This window comes from Clupea harengus, chromosome 8 (assembly GCF_900700415.2).
Source record: "Clupea harengus chromosome 8, Ch_v2.0.2, whole genome shotgun sequence".
NCBI classification, from domain to species: Eukaryota; Metazoa; Chordata; class Actinopteri; order Clupeiformes; family Clupeidae; genus Clupea; species Clupea harengus.
The window spans coordinates 18,575,992-18,593,847 of NC_045159.1; the positions used below are offsets into that span (position 1 = coordinate 18,575,992).

Below are 17,856 nucleotides of genomic sequence, written 5' to 3' on the forward strand. Positions count from 1 at the left end.
CCCTCAGGAGCTGACTGTATTGGAGCCCTTCTTTTGAAGGAGTGGGGTGGAAGCTAGACACATGCAATATGCTGTTTTTGTCAGTTGGTTCAACATACAATGATGTGTGTGACCATTATCATATTTAACCCATGTGTCTAGAAAGCTGACTTTGCAAGGATCACATTCTGTGCTGAACTTTTATAGTTTTGTATAAACTGCTTATACAAGATGGACTGAAGTGCTGGACTGGAGCCCAGTCACAGTAACAGATAATCATCAATGTACCGCTTGTAGAACAGGATATGGTCAGAAAAGGCGTTATTAGAATATATGTATCTGCCCTCAGCCATGCCTGGAAACAGACTGGCAAAATCATGCGCGAAGGCAACACCCATCGCAAATCCAATGTTCCGTAAGTAAAAGTCATGTCCAAATAGGAAATAAGCTTCTCTCAAAACCATGTCAGTCATATCCAAAATGAATTACGTAGGAAGGGCACAAGCCACTGCATGTATCAAGGAAAAGGAAATGTTTTAGTGGCGTCAGGCCACTGTGGGGAATGTTTGTGTGGAGCCGAACAACACTTGTGGTTGCTGGTATTTAATCATTCCCAGTCACAGTGAGATGAGAGAGCTGCTTGATAAGGTCACTTGTGTCTCTGATATATGAAGGGAGTTCAACCACCAAAGACCTGAAATAATGCTCAATGCATTTGGAGAGGGGCTCTGTGAGGGGCTTGTTTCTAGACACTACTGGATGCCCAGGGGAAACACTAGTACATTGTTTATGCGCTTTGGGTAATATATAAATGACTGGGATAGTCAGTTGTTTGTTCATGAGAAGCTGTTTGTAGGATCACTGGGAAGCCTGCTATATGCAGTGGTGTCCAAAGGGATATGGAGCTTTACCACAGATCTGTGGTTACAGATCCTCTTCATAATGGCTGCCATACTCGTCTCTTGGGACTTCAAATAAAAATCAGTGCTTCCCCACACTTCCAGTATGAGTCAGGGAAAAGTTTCATTTGCACTGTTTTACGTGACTTCAACTACAGTATAAATATGGAATTGTACTCTTTATTGGGGTTCTCAGATAGCTATTAGAGTTGAAATTCAAGTTCAGTCTTACTAATTGTTCACTAAAAATCACCTTAATCAAACCCCACCCCTAACCATTAACCTCACCCATAAATTGTAGTCAACAGAGTTACAACAGATAGTTTGTTTATAATCTGAGCATCTGTAGATAGTGTATAGGGGACCATCCAAATATAGTGTGACCAACTAATCCCTAAGATTTCGGACGTGGGATCAATGAAGCAATTACGTGTAGTTAAGCGCCAAGGTTAGTAGAAAGACTACTGTGATTCTTTTCTCCTCCATGTTTTCTCCTCGTTATGTTAACCTGAAATCTCTGACTTTGACAGCTGTCTGTGTTGTGCTGTCGGGAGCACGTAAAGATGACTTAATTCGTCATGTTCGAATCCCACTATAACAGCATAAGTGACATCACATGACTTCATTTTTCATGTTATACTCCCACTATAACAGCATAAGTGACATCACCGGAGAAGCGCCATAGACAAAGTGACAGTGACATACTGTGGCCTCGGCAGTGTGGTATTGTTTAGCTGTCGACAGCAGGTGACAGACCATCTAAACAGCATGGCGTTGTAAATGGAAGATGTTTTTATGGAACGTCATATATCTATACTGCTAGCCTAGATCATTTCATCTAGTGTTCCTGCGGCTCCGCGCCTCTTCCCCCTGGCTGCTCACTTCAGAAACGCCGCTATCTCAGTGTGGAGGGTGACACAGTGGTGGGACTGCTTCTGCTCTCTGCTGTCCTCTCCCAGAGTTAGGGCACAAATCACTGCAGCGAGACAGGCTCCTGTAAACCTTGTGTTCCCCAAAAGCATCTATCTCCACAGGCCCTTGTTTAGCTCCGAAAGTGAAACAAGTTCAAGCGCCACTCTCCTCATCGGTCTTCTTTTGTCTAAGATCCAAGTGTCTCTGTTCCTCTTGTCTTTGCCAAAATAATCTCAATTCTTTATATGGGTTATGTAGCTTGTACGGGTTATAATGGATGATATCAACTTACAGAAGTAACGTATACAAAAATATATCATATATGAGCCATGATTAACTAATTTGCCCTCAGACACTCAACACTGGCTTTACTATTTCATAATGCATACTTCCAACTTGCTTATCATAACAACATGTCCTGTCCCCAATACACCAGTCTCAAACACTGGAACCTGTGATTTGGCATTAAAAAGGCTTCCAAGACAAGCATATGCATCTCTAACAGAACTGTGATTTAGCATTAATAACATCTCTAACAGTACTGTGATTTAGCATAAATAACATCTCTAACAGAACTGTGATTTAGCATTAATAACATCTCTAACAGAACTGTGAGGCCTCAGAGTTCCTTTTATACCAATCCAGAAATCCACAATTGGTAAAAAATAAATAAAAAAGATATAATAGAGACCCCTTTCAGAAATCACTTCTTTCACTGTAGATAGTCTGCACAGTCCTCAGATAACAACGAGACTGTGGCGGGATTTCAAAATAACTACAATTGACTACCTTACAAGAAACAGAGAAAAAGACTTTGAAAGGTAGAAATGCCTCTGTCGCTGAACCATCACTTCCAAACACTCACATTGGATTTATATACCTGAACAAGAGCAAGACTTTGTTGACTGCTCCCCTTTTGCTACCATTGATTTTTACTATTACCACATGCCACTAGGTTGATGTGTAATATAAGGTTTACCTCAGCTGTCCATCCCCTGTTGCCGACGGTAACGGGGAGTCGACTGCTCCTCTGTCAGAGAGGTATCACTCACAGAATGAGATGAGGCTTTGGCAGGGGAGCGGCTAGCAGGAGGACACGCATATATATCTCTGAACGCTCTGTTCCACTTAAGCCGCAGACTCCACGGACATTGTTTGGTGAGGCATTGTTTGGTGATGTTCTCCTGGGGTCACAGTCTGTGCCGGTGGGGAGTCACCGCGGGGGAAAAATGAGCCGACTGGCTGACGGATTTGGGAGATTGGCTGAGATTTCAGTCTGGTTTGCACACACAGCAAGCAGGTCAGAGAGGTATCAGGCACAATGCCATTAAGAGAAGTTCAAACACGTTAGAAGGATTGATCTAAAAAGACACATAAAGATGAAAAGCAATTGTGTTTGATTGGACAATTGTGTATTCTTGCTGTCATATTTCAAATTGAAGGGAGTTTTTATTGTCCTTTGAGGAAATGCAGGGGGAAAATGCTACCATAATCAGTGTGTGTAAAGATTAAAGCATGTATCAGCTCTTTTAAGCCAAAATCAAGGTGACCTAGACATTAAAGCATTCATTGCTTTTTCACCAGCAGCCTCAGAAGAAACAAAAAGGCTCCCACTTCAGTTCACAAACACTCTTTAAGTGAAGTACATACATCGCTCTCATCTTACATAAACCCATTGAGTTCAGATGTGGCCTGGTCCTTTCACTAATGCTCTCCCTGTCCCTCGGCCTTCCTTCCGTTCCCTCTGTCCTCTTCTACAGATCCTGAAGGAGCAGAAGGATGAAGAGTGGGACCTGCAGAACATCGTGCACACACTCACCAACCGCCGACAGCAGGAGGGATCGATCGCCTACGCAGAGAGCCATGACCAGGTGAGCCTGTGAAAGAGAGAGAGCGCTGTCTTTTCACGAGAACCATAAATGCTCCAGAAAAACCCATTTGTTCTGAATAGTGTTCACTGAAAACAGCAGGCTGAGCAACCACCACAAAATATTTTATTTACGGTGAGAGTATGGGGAAGCTTATACTCATATCTGATAAGACACCGAAGGATGGTCTTATGAGGGGGAAGTACATTTTCTTACACAGGATGTTCCAGGACATTATGGATTTTGGATTAGGTTTTTAACCACAAAATGTGACGTAGCTTGTATCTGACAACTGGGTTATCTGTAAAATATTGGAGATGGAAGACATTTCTTAGACCTTGTTGACATGACAATTACTTAAAGGCACAGTCCTTCATTATTATTCATTAGACTTCTCATGAAATTCAGCAACATTTTCCTCATGTTCTTCTAGCTGTCCAACCAGTGTGTGCATTCAAAAACACCTCTTTATACACTATTCTAGCCAATCAACAACAAGGGGCACTCGTGCTCCAGCATTGCTTTAGAAACACAGAAGGGAGGGTCATCCGATTGGCTTTTGAACTTAGATATCTAAAACCCTTTGGCCAGGATCAAGGACTGCAACTTTAAAGTGAGTCTATGAACCAAGTGTGACATTTACATTTAGCAGACGCTTTTATCCGACTTACATAAGCGACTTACAAGGATGTATACACATTTTACATTTACGGCACACTGCACATCAGGAGCAATTAGGGGTTCAGTGTCTTACTCAAGGACGCTTCGACAGGGAATCGAACTAGCAACCTTCTGATTACTTTCTGATTACTAAACGACTTCTCTACCTCCTGTACCACTGTCGCCCCCGTGACGTCTCCTCTTGTCTGCTACCCAGGCCCTAGTGGGAGACAAGTCTCTGGCCTTCTGGCTGATGGACAAAGAGATGTACACCAACATGAGTTCCCTGATTCCCATGACACCCGTGATTGACCGAGGCATCCAGCTGCACAAGATGATTCGCCTCCTTACCCAAAGCCTGGGCGGGGAGGGATACCTCAACTTCATGGGTAAGCAGGCCTGAGGAGGGGGAGAGACTGAAGGTTGTTTATGAACACGTGGCATGCTTAATGCACGTAACAGGGTGCCATCACTATGGTTGAGTATGTGCCCTGATGGCAACCAATGGGCCTGCCTGCTTGGTGTTGCAGTCTGGTTGCAGCGTTATTTCCATGTATCGTTGGGTTCAAGGCTGTGAGGTGACTGGTCTCTTCCTACTTTTTTCCCTCACAGATAAGGGAATGAATGCATGCAGATATACTCAGATAAGGGAATGCATGCATGCATATATATACTAAGACAAGGGAATTGATGCATGCATGCATATATACTCAGATAAGGGAATGAATGCATGCATATACAGTATACTCAGATATGGGAATGCATGCATGCAGATATACTCAGATAAGCGAATGCATGCATGCAGATATACTCAGATAAGGGAATGGATGCATGCAGATGTACTCAGATATGGGAATGCATGCATGCAGATATACTCAGATTTGGGAATGAATGCATGCAGATGTACTCAGATATGGGAATGAATGCATGCAGATGTACTCAGATGTGGGAATGAATGCATGCAGATGTACTCAGATATGGGAATGAATGCATGCAGATATACTCAGATATGGGAATGAATGCATGCAGATGTACTCAGATATGGGAATGAATGCATGCAGATGTACTCAGATATGGTCGGGTACAGAAATGTTTAAAGAGGCCTGTGATGTGTTGAATCAAATCTTCTGATATCCTCTTATATCTTTTGTACTTTGTGCTTACTTCAAAGGTCTCTCAACTTACTGAAGCTTAAATATTGTTCATAAATTGTAAGGGTCTTTGGATAAAAGCATCTGCCTAATGGATACATTTAGTTATGTCAAATAAATGGTTAATACATTGTCTATAAGAGGTGGGTGGATGAGACTGGACAGGATTGTGAATACGAGAGACAAGGGCCACAGGTGGGGGCCTGAGGTGGGAAGTGACTGTGAACAACACCTTTTAGTCATATCAGCAGGGGACCCTAGGGATGGAGAAACATGAGGTGAGAGCACAGGGATTGCTGTCTGTCTCTCTGGTCAAGTCAAGTCCCATCCATTGATAATGATGGATATCAGAACAATGGGGAAATGGGGGGAAAAGCTATTTCACTTCCTGTGGCCAGGCATGTCTTTATGTGCACTGGAACGAGTAATGACATGAATGGATGCTGTCATTCATCTTTACACCATGCTAATAGCAAGTCATCTCTCCATCCAAGTCAGGAAATATGATAACATGGCTCTGTGGGTTTGAGTGTTGGTGGTGTGCGATCCCACCAATGGGTGTGCTTAACTAATGGCGTGTCAAACTTGGGGACTCCCAACCTCTTTAAACACCCATTTAAAAATAGCCAAGAGCAGTAAGATGTGCAAAGTAAACGAACCTACTGTAACTCTGGTTTGTTCAGAGAAACTGTCTCGAAGAGAAGTAGCTGCATTATTAATGCAATGATCTGCACTTGTGACTCATGGTAATGATTTGTGTTTGTTCCATGGATGGTGCAGGAGGAGGATTTACATGTGTGTGTATATACTGTTATTCTTCTGATATCTTTATACTACAAGCTTTTGAATGAGGGAATAGTGTATGTATTAAACTTTAACCTCAAAATGTTTGTCTGAGAATATGTTTCTAATATCTTAGGAAGGCATCAACAACCATCTCTGAGAGTCTAGATTGCTATGTTCACAACTTCTCAACTAACGCTCACTCCCAACATGCAGGAAATGAGTTTGGCCACCCCGAGTGGCTGGACTTCCCCAGGAAGGGCAACGACGAGAGCTACAGCTACGCCCGCCGCCAGTACCACCTGCTGGACATGGAGCACCTGCGCTACAACCAGCTCTACGCCTTCGACCGAGCCATGAACCGCACCGAGGACAAGCACGGCTGGCTGGCCTCCGCACCGGTGAGCCGAGGCTTTTTTTACAACCACTCAGGCGCACCATTGTATCATATCATGAGTACATGTCATAACCCAAAGGACACCTTTTCTCTCTTTCTTGCACATATTGTCTGTAACGTTTTATTCTCTCTGCCTTTCTCTCCCTATTTCCACCTTTCTACCTACCTCTTTGCTTGTCATAAAACACAATCACACACACTCACACTGCACTTGACGTCATTCATGACATCAGTGACATTGACACACAGTAAATGAATCAGCCAATAAACTCAGGAAGTGGTCCAGATGTACGATCATGAATCGGTAGTTTGTGATCTGACTTCTTTTTTCACTTGTGACTGTTCTAGGCTGTTGTGACGACATTGAACCAGGAAGACAAGGTCATTGTGTTTGAGCGCTCCAAGGCTCTCTTCATCTTCAACTTCCACCCCACGTACAGCTACAGTGACTACAGGGTCCCTGTTGGCCTTCCAGGGAAGTATCCTTGTCTGTATACGGTAATGGTAGCCAACGGGAAGAGAGCTGTGCGGTGTGTTAACCCACTCCCTGACCAGTCTCTCCCTGATTGTCAGTCTATACACCACTGCCATCCCTCGGCTTCGAAACAACATTTTGAGAATAGATATCAGAACTGCGTGAAGTGCAGATGTACCCGCTGTTTTGGTTTTCGTTATGGTGTGTACAGAATTGTTGCAGGGTCTTTCAAACACATCTGAACATTTTATTGTTTCTATTTTTTTGTGTGTGTGTGTGTGTGTGTGTGTGTGTGTGTGTGTGTGTGTGTGTGTGTGTGTGTGTGTGTGTGTGTGTGTGTGTGTGTGTGTGTGTGTGTGTGTGTGTGTGTGTGTGTGTGGTCCTGTGCAGTTGGTCGAACATACCCACATGTCTGCTGAGTACCATATTCCTCATGTTAATATCTCTTCTGAAAGCAGTACTTGTGAGAGCCGGCCTGGAAACACACCTTTACAATACAAATAGTTCATCCCTTTACCCTCCACAGAGAGCAGAACTGGGAGGCTTTACACTCTGCCGACCAACAAACCATGTTTAATTGGCTGTGTGGGGACAGAGGTGACTGCTGTATATTAGACATGTTGGATATGAGAGGGGGGGGATCTAGCTGTTGTGAGGTTTTGTGAGGGGGTTGTGGGCATGAGGGGATTCCAATTAGGAGAGACGGATGACAGAGGCGTTCAGAGGAGAGCAGACTCACACACAGACACACACACAAGGCTTAATCTCATTGCATGTTTGTGTATAGAATAGAGTTGATACACACTCACATACATTCCCTGCCTCACTGCATTCACAGTTTCTTTCTTTCCCTTTGTCTCTCTCACATACACACACACACACACACACACACTACTCTCACATACATACATACAAACAAACAAACAAACACATACTTCCTTTCTGTTCACTCTCTCTCTTTCTTTTCTATCAGACTAACACATACACACACAAATCATCAAAATCATTAATGCAAACGACTTTTATCGCCTTAAAAGACCTAACCCTAAATCATCCACGCAAATTACTTTTACCGCCTTAAAAGCAATGTGAATGTGAATTAACTACGGTGGTGCCACATGTCTCTGATTACGTGACCACATGACATTTCTTTCTGCCTGTGTCCTTGACCGCCCATCACCTAAGATACACCATTAAACTGGACTCTGATGACGAACAGTTTGGGGGCCATGGGCGGCTGTCACCCAACACTGATTTCTTCACAGAGGACATGTCATTCAAAGATCGACCCTACTCATTCAAGGTGAGTCCTGCACCGTGAAATGAACAAACAGCTTTAGTCTTCACAAATGAAGTATTTATTCTCTTTCTCTCTGTGTGGCTCCCTAGAATACTCAAAGTGTACTTATATTCATTCTAATTTTCCCTGACACTATGCACTAGATATATAAAGGAGTTTGTTTACTAATTAACGGTTTCTTTGATTTTCTTTCCCCCTCTTAATCTGCTAGTGTGTGGTAGTATTCAACCCGTTCATCATTGCTGAAAACATGTCAAAGCTACTTAAAATATCCTTAAGAACTCCCTGATAGCTGACTGGTTTCTGTTTCATAGTGACACCCCAGTGAGTTTGAAGGGCCCCGGATTCACGTTCACTCTGTGCTAAGGGTTAGCATCTCTGTGGTTTAGCTCTCCGTGTAGCTCAGAGAGACTCTTTTGAGCTGCTAATGAGCAGAGGGCCTGATGAGATTTGGCAGGCTTCATGGTTAGGCTCACACAGCCGCTGACGGTAGCCAAGAACCATCTCGCTGGCGTACGCTGGGTGCTTCCAAAGCACTGTGTGAGGACCGGGAGATTAGGGAAGTGTGTTTACACAATATCCCACTGAGGTAGCAAGTCCTGCTGAGTTGTCCTCAAAAATGCCAGACATCTGTCAGACTGGAGTGCCCATATTAGTCATTTTCTTGCAAAAAAAGAAATATGTCTCTCTTCTCAGCACTGTTTGTCCATCCTCTCTCTCCATCAAGTCTGGCTTGTGTGCTCATCACATTATCCACATTCTGCCTCGACAGACTCTTAAATCTGTCATAATTCAGAGAGCACCCAATTATATTGACAAAATCTCTCTCTCGTTAAGAACTTGTCATCTTGGATACAAAATAACACAATGCATAAGCACTCCAGTTGTCCATACTGTGAAACACTTCGGAAACATGTTCTGTAGTATTTTGTGAATTGGCTGTTTTAAAAGAATTAAACGTTAAAGTTAGTTGCAGATTTATTTACTTCCCATTAGCATCTTTGATTAAAGTGGAACTGAAGTGATTTAATCGTGACGCTCTAGTGATGTCTTTATTATATACGATAGTGTAGTATTTACCAAGTAGCAGTAGTACATGGTGCTCCTAAACTAACTAACTTTTTTCTGCACTCAGTACTTCATGCATATTCAGAGTATTCAGTATTTCCATCACTGCCATTGTCGGAATATGAGTTGAAAACATAGTTAAAAATTTATGGAAAGAAACAGTCACTGTATCACGGCTCCTACGGATTCACCTAGGAATGTTTTGAACATTTTTTCTCTCTGATTATGACAGGAAATGAATTATTAACCAGTGATGCCCGTTTTTAGGTAGACTCTCTGCGTGATTTATAAAAAGCCTCTTGTTGCTTTAAAGGTAGACTCTCAGCGTGATTTATAAAAAGCCTCTTGTTGCTTTAAAGTCAGTTTTATAGCTCTACCTCCTCTCATCTTTCTTGTTTTTAATGGAGTGCTACCATCCTGTCTACCCCCTCATCTCTTTCCATCTTTTCTCCCTCTTTCTCTTCCTTCCTCCCTCCCTTCCTCACTCTTTCCTCCCTCTTTCCCCCTTCTCGGAGTGTGGGTAAACTCCCATTTTGCACTCCAGGCGCGTGCATCTGTCACGACAGTGAGCTCTCTAGGAGAGAGAGTGTGCTCTTATATCTCAGATCTTAAACCGACACAGAGCCGACGCCTCTGGAGCCTCGGAGCAAAAAGTTTGCTTATGTTGCAGAATGCTCGCCGCGATTGGTGCAGACCGCCATGAATTACAAAGACGGGCCAAGTGAAACTTTTTTTTCTTCCCTCTACAAAAGGGGAAGGAGTCGTGAACTGAAGAGGAGGCAAAGAAAAGAAAACACAAGGGGAATTTCTCGGCTCTAGTTTGAAAGTTTTTTTTTGTTTTTCTCTCTCTCTCTCTCTCTCTCTTTCTGTGCTTTTCTGCTTGGACAGCAGGTGTGCAGGCGATACAGCCCAGAGTCTTGATGAAATGGCTTTAATGTTCAGAGATAGGGGTCTGAGCATCTGCTGGTTCAGTCTCTCTGTGTTTCTGCCCTCCTCCTCTCTCTCTCATCACTGCGCTTCCTCATCCAGAGAAAAGAAAGAGAAAGAAAGAAAAAGAAAAGGAAAACTTTCTCTCTTTTTTTAGAAGAGGGAGGATGAATGGTTGGTACTTGGAGAAAGAGTAGTTTCACATATCTTTTTCTATGAAGTTATTTTTGTAACTCGTAAAAAATCGAGTTTGTCTTTTTTGTGTCACAAAAAGTTTTGATTGCGAATCAGTCTTCTTTGGTTGCAAGTCGAAACGTTTTGCAAATCAAAACGTTTTGCAAGTCCAAAAGTTTTGGTTGCAAGTTGAACTGGACGCAATGAGTGGGATTCACGCCGATGGATGAGAGAAGAGTTTCTATGGGTGGGTTTGACTTGGGCCGCAACATGGTTCCACCTACAGTTCCCTCGCTCCCAGTAAGCACTTGACTGGAGAGGAGAGAGAACCTTAGACCGTGCAGGTCTCAGATCTTTTTTCTTATTATAAGTTCCTCCTGTTCATTGCCCAAAACATTGCTTTCTGACAGTCCCAACATAAGGGAGCAGAGAGAGATAAAGTGGTTGGTCTTTAGGAGCAAACTGTACTGAGGCTGAATGCCCCCCCTTTTATTCAATATTCTTTTAAAAACCAGCAAGTGTTTCTGTGAGTTACTTTCCACCATAAAAGAAATAAAGGAATGTAAAGAAATGGAGTAGCCATGGAGATGGCCTCTCAGAACCTTGGTAATGTAACCCGCTAGTTATTTAGCCCTATTTAAGTGAACGTACGATCAAGCCAGACAGACGAGTAGCCATGGTTGCAGCACATTTGCTGTTTTAAGAATTTGTGATCATGACTTGGAGCAGTGTTTGCTATCTGAAGATGACACCGTATTAAGATTTGAATGTATAAAAGTTGCACATAGTGAGGACAAAAAATTGTTGGCTGATAAATGACTTGACTTGTGCTGGGTCTGTTGAAATAATGTTGATGGTAATAGCCTGTAGACTGTGATTACGGTCCTGATGAGTTCACTGAAGGGTGATTATGCAAGGTCTCGACGAGACACTTCATGCTGTTTTGGTTTAAGAGCTGTTTAAAAGGTCTCCTAATCGCTGAAGCCATTTAAATTTCACACGATATTAACATGCATATAATTCTTTTGGTTAAACAGAAAGCACTAGTTTGTAAATTGTAAATGCTCTGGAGCCTCAGAAATGTGACTTAATGTTCTGATGTCGACTTGAAGTAAATTACTTTGGAGTAGGCAGTAATCGCTCATTTTATTTAAAATGTAGAGACTTTTCTCCATGGTGGACTATTTAATCACTGCGCTGGAAACTTTTGTAACTGTTGTGAAGTGGGCAAGTAATTGGTGGAAATCAACATGCGCAGCGGCGTTCATAATTAAGGCGACGTGATATTTCAAAATGTCTGATTGAGACATTCCTCAAGTGCTTCTGCATCTACACCTTTTGTCTTTTCACACACACACGCACACACACTCATGAACGCACACTCACACACACACGCGCGCACGCACTTGCGCACACAGACACACAAACACACACAGACATTCCCACTCTAGTCTAATCTGAGAGCTCCGATCAGCTCTTTTTTTTTCCATGATAAAAATCTTACAAAGGGGTTTTGTTTCAATCCCCAACTGGTTAGGAATCCCAATGGAGTGTGTGCATATTTAATGGTGGCCATCACGGCCTGATGCCGTAAGAGACACACCACAGCACCAATGGGGGTTAGCTTCCTTGCTAGCACTTCCGCCTGCCATGTCTGCCTGTGCGGTATTGTGATCGTCATGACGCAGGTTACCCATACCCCAAATGAAACTGCAGCAGATGACCCCCTCATGGACTCATAGCAATGTTGGGAATGACCTTTCCTTTCCCTCCTTTTCCTCCCTCACTCCTCTTTTTCCGCATTTCTCCTTTTTAGTGCCTCTCTGCCTCCCCCCTTCATTCCATCATAGCCTCACCTCGTCACTTTACTTCTATTCTCTTTGTCGTTCTGTTGCAGTGCAGTTTGTTTCAGGGTCACGATTAGCCAATGAATCTGATTGTACATTACATAAAGTGGCAGCATTTTTTTTCTTCTGTTTACCAGAAATGGGCTGCCTTTTAAAACTGTCAGGATTTTCCACTTACCGTCGAGGCTTTATTCCCTCTCTCCCCTTTGCTTTCAATGTTGGGTATCTTGCATTGCATCTTAACAGCCTCTATTTATCAGAGCTTCTCACAGTTAAAGCTAGTTTCCTAGCCTCTGCCGGTCTACCCCAGAAAGAGAAGCATTTTTCAGCGTGGTGAACACTGTCTCCAATTATTGGCCTCAAGAGGACCAGAGACCTACCGTTTCTTCTCTTTTTTTTCCCTTTTTTAAACACATTCTGCTAAGAGTCCGTTGGCAGCAGAAATAATTATCTCTCTCCATGCCCGCTCTCTCTCTCTCCCTCCCCCCCCCCTCTCTCTCTCCCTCTCTCTCTCTCCCCCTCCCTTGTTCACTATTGCTGAGCGTTTCCTCCTGCTCCTGTCTCCACAGATCTACATACCCTGCAGGACGGCTCTTGTTCTGGCAAACGAGGACATCGATTACTGTTATTAGCCATGGGAGCGGAGAATGAAGAGGAGCGTTGGACCAAGCTGTAATCACCACCATCTGATGGGTTCCAGGAAGTGTTGGTGTCCCTGTGGAAAAAAAACTAAAACCTCAGCTCTGTAACGTTACAACTGTACACCAATCAAAGCTGAGACTGGCCCGAGCCAGGCCCTAATCTGGGCCGGGTGCACTTTAGAGTTAGATGCCATCTAGTCATCAGTGTTTGTTCTGTCCTGTCGTATTCCAAATCCACATGGCTCGTTTCAACCTGGAAGAACAAAATAGCCCACACTGATCCTGCTGCAGTTGCAGTCACTGGAAAAGACACTTGTTGACTTACTCGTCCTATAGAGGAAATGTCTGCCAACAACTTCATTTTACCCGAGGGGATGAGTTCAATGAGCCTAATGTCAGCTGACAAACAAGCCCAATTGCCATTTGTGTAAATCAGCACTTCTGTTAACATACAGTATGTGTGGTGGACATAGGAAGTGAATGAGAGAGAGGAGAAGTTGGGGTGACGAGATCACTATCACATGTGGCATGTTAGATAGCTGTGGGGGAAATAGGCTGATTAGTGTGAGAATACATTTTTTTTCTTTTTAAATCTATCTGTTTTTCTTTTACTTGACTATCACTTTTAAGGCATATGTAACATTTAGTGAGGCTGGATGGGTTGGTAAATACATTTTCTGGGGTATAATTACTCACATTGGCATGTTGGATAGCTGTGGGGGGAATAGGCTGATTAGTGTCATCAGAAAAGTTTTCTTAGAAAGAAAACTGATCTGAAAAAGAAAATCTGTTTTTCTTTAACATGCCTAACACTTTGAGGGCATATCTAACATTTAGTGAGGCAGGACGGGTTGGTAAATACACTTTTCTGGAGTATAATTTTTCCATGGAGTTGATGTAGATGATAACAAGGCCAGACCTCTCTGACTGCAGATGATATGATGAATACATTTAGCCTTACTCTCTTCAAAGCTCGTTGAAAATCCTAAGATCAATATAACCCCTCTTCCTCATTCCCTTCATTCTGGCAGTGTTTGCTTCCCCTCTTCTCTCTCGCTTTCTTCATTCACACCACACACACACACACACACACACACACACACGCACGCTTTTAACCCCACTTTCATTTGCGGAGCTTTAATAAGCACTGGTAATTTGGAGCTCCATTAAATGTCTTACTTTATGAGGTAACATCACAGCGGTATCGGAGCCTCTCGCTGTGAGCTGCTTCGGGGGTCACATGACGAATGAGCTGCCTGCTCCCTCAGGTCCCCCAGGAAAAAACGATTAAATGCAAGAGTGGAAGTATGACAGCAGGGACAAAAAAAAATCTCGTTTTATAGTCTGAATGGCCAATTATTCCTTTTCTCTAATTAATTCACTTAATTTACAGAAAGTGAAATCTATTGTGGCACTTACATTTCTTCAATGATCATCTTGCCATGTAATGTGACCATTATTCAATGGAGTTGACATTGGGGTTCTTAGAGGTAGCATGTTCCATTAACAAACAAGTATTGAGCATAATGAACAGTTCAACATTCCCAATGCCCTTGGATGCATTAAGAAAACTATTCATTAATCTTTAGATAATATACAACTTTAAAGGGCAGTGCTGTCTATCGTAGGACAGTTCAGACATTGGAATTTAAACAGATTAATCACAAATAGTTTCAAATTTAGTTGATGGCTTATTATTCTCTGGAATAATCATAGGTAAGTCATGAAAATGTTCTTTTATATATGTTTTCTTTACATGTTTTTTTTTTTTTTTTTAATATTAGGATGACCTGCCATAGTTTTCTTTCACTCTGTATTATAGTTTAATGGTTAAATAAGTCACTGTCTCTTCCTCTCTGCACACTCACAGAAAACCCTACAGCACATGTAGGGGAACCCTCATAATTCAGTGGCTGTTTTTCCTCTGGGAAATATGACGGCCCATCTATGTGATGATTATTCTGTCTTAAAGACGTTTTGGGGGAACATGACTATATGTACTCTCCTGGTGGTGCAATAGTTGGATGCATTTCAGCCATGTATTGTGGAGGCTAGTGCCTACAATAAATAAATAACTCTTACAAGATTCTCCAAATGTGGGATATATATGTCTGTTTTTTGTAGTTTGAATTGATTTCAAGAACTGGGCTTGTGTAAGATACATCTCACGCTGTTCATGGCTTATCTCGTCATGGTGTTGTATTCTTTATCCACTATACTCCCCATGTCCCTGTGTTTCTATGATCTGATTGTTTCCTCCCTGTCCTTCAGAGAACACCCTGTATCTGAATGGCTATCTGAAATATTCATTCTGATTGGATTTCCCTTTGGAAAAAAATGAGAGGAAGCGCATCAATATTCAGTGAACGGTTTCCTGGTTCTTCCTTCAGTTTACCTTCGTGTGCAGCAATCATATTGAATCACCTGCAGCCAGGAGTGACATAGGAAGACAGTAGTCATTGGGATGTTGTACTTCAGTCTGTCAAGGCAACATCTGATGAATTGTAGGAGGTAAAGACATTACACTGTCAGTCTAAAATAATTTACGACATTTCCTCAATGCCATTTGAATTTCTGCATAACGGTCTGTTGAGTTTGTATTTAACTAGACATTTTTAAAAGACAAATCTAAATAGAGCTGAGTGATTTTAGTATTACTTGATTCTGCTGTAGTCTCGGTAGTACTCTCCTGCTCAGGAATAATTAGTTTGACAGCTCACCTAGCTATGAAGAGAGACAGCTGTTCACTTTCCAACCCAAGATATGAACAAGTCAGCACTACAGCTTTGAAATGGCTCACAGAGCTACCACTGAACTGAGGTAGGAGTGAGGAAATACTGACATCTATTGGGGGAAATACCACAGTGGGATGACTTGGTTTTGGCAAAGGTTGACATAATTATCTATAGCCGAGTGTGTGCTTAGAGTGCCATGCTATATTACTGCACCAGAGCCCAGGGTTTCTGGCTGAGGGAGGTGACTGCTCTTTCTCCATCTCTGTGGAGTCAAAGACGGGATGGTGCAGAAAGGAACCACATCTGGGGGGAGAATTAAATGCTAATACTCAACAGCATAGGATACACAGGAAAAATTAAATAGAGATGTGCCTGCTGAGTTGAGTGATGGAAAAGATTTGGTGATTTTCTCACAATATGTCTGCTTCTTGACAGACACATGAGTGTACCTCTCCCTGCTTTACCCTTTAAAGCATGACTGACAAATAGTAGCCATCTTGAAATCCAGTAATATGATTAATCCTTCTATGCCAGGAGGTTTACAGGAAGAGATAAACCATTTTGGGGACAGGTCCGTCTGGCAGACTGACAGCCAGATGATATGCTCAGGCTAATAAAAACACGTCACCCAAGAGACATTAAAAATTCTCCAAATGTGTCTATGCAGATACCCATTCAATGCATGCCATGGGGACAGGCCCCCTGGGCATAGGCGGAGATCCCGGGGGGGATGGGGGGACGTGTCCCCCCCTACCATAAAGTTGTCCCCCCCAACAATCATATTTTTTTTTTTTTTAAATCAATTTAAAAAAAAAAAAATTAAAAATAAAAATACGACGACACAAGCGGTGCTATATATAGACGTAAACAAAATTGTTTTTTAAGTGTTGAAAAATCATGTCCCCCCTATTCCTCAAAGTGGTTTGGTTCACATGCTGTTTCCAACGGGCAGGGCTACCGGCAGCTCCGTGTTTCAGTTAATCAGCCCAGTAGCCTACACGGTCAGATTGTCAGACTGTTTCCTCCTCTGTCCCCTGTCGCTGCCGCTATGATACACGATATGTAAAGAGATTTACCTCATTCTCGAACGCAGTAAGAACATGTAAAGAAGAAGTTTTTTTCTAAACTCCATTTACGAAGTTCCAATCGATATGCACAAGTATACATAAGTTTATTAATGGATTGGCATGACAACGTGAACGTTTGCTGATAACACACGCATGCCGGTAATTAACACAGTTAAGATAGCTAGCTAGACAGTCTAGGACACTGTCCTGTCAGGGCAGGTTAATGCTAGTTAATTAACGTAGGTCTACATCTCAGTGCCTCTCCAGATTTGTTAAATTATCTGAAGTTAAATTAATATCATCTTTTTCTGCGGTCCATGACCTATGCTGGTATTTTAATGTGGAGTGACAGTGGCGTAGGACGTAGAGAAGTCGTATTGTAATCAAAAGGTTGCTAGTTCGATTCCCTCTTGAGCTGTTTTATAACTTATTTTGAGCATCAAAGTTCTCTTGAACTTTGGACATTATTTGTCTGTGAATAGATATTTCGTGTTAGTACATTTAATGCTGTTTAGATAATTCTAAAATGACTTCGAATTTCTGTTTGTAAATGTGATAAGAGAATTCGGTATTTAGCAGTTTATGCTAGCTCTCGTGAAAGCAATTTTTTCATGTCCCCCCCCCGGAATTACACTCTGAAGTTTGACCATGTATTGTCCCCCCCCTACAATGAAATGGGATCTCCGCCCCTGCCCCTGGGTATATTTTTGGGTTGTTGACAGTCCAGCTAAACAGGAAACCGAAAAACAACATTATTCTTGAGTTTCATTTGTACACTTAAATGACATTTTAAGATGCCACACGAAACAAGTCACTGCCCCCTCTCACAGAGAGAGATTGCAGTGACATTCCTCACAAGCCATGACCGTAACAGATACGAACAGTCTGTGAGTATGTCCATGTTGACATCTACTTTTCCCCTTTCGGCAATCAGGAAGTTCTCCTTGGTCTAACAAAAATAAATAAAAATTAA

The 17,856-nt window shown here is 42.4% G+C and overlaps 1 protein-coding gene across 1 annotated transcript in view; it reads left to right on the forward strand.

The window, feature by feature from the left end:
* Window positions 1–15,176, forward strand: part of gbe1a (glucan (1,4-alpha-), branching enzyme 1a) — a 49,159-nt gene extending 33,983 nt beyond the window's left edge. The window contains exons 11-16 of the mRNA XM_031572204.2: window positions 3,551–3,661; window positions 4,536–4,707; window positions 6,469–6,653; window positions 6,998–7,128; window positions 8,310–8,427; window positions 13,010–15,176. Of these exons, the coding sequence (XP_031428064.1) occupies window positions 3,551–3,661; window positions 4,536–4,707; window positions 6,469–6,653; window positions 6,998–7,128; window positions 8,310–8,427; window positions 13,010–13,072 (780 nt within the window). The 3' untranslated portion in view covers window positions 13,073–15,176. The remainder of the gene's footprint in view (window positions 1–3,550; window positions 3,662–4,535; window positions 4,708–6,468; window positions 6,654–6,997; window positions 7,129–8,309; window positions 8,428–13,009) is intronic.
* Window positions 15,177–17,856: the final 2,680 nt, after the last annotated feature.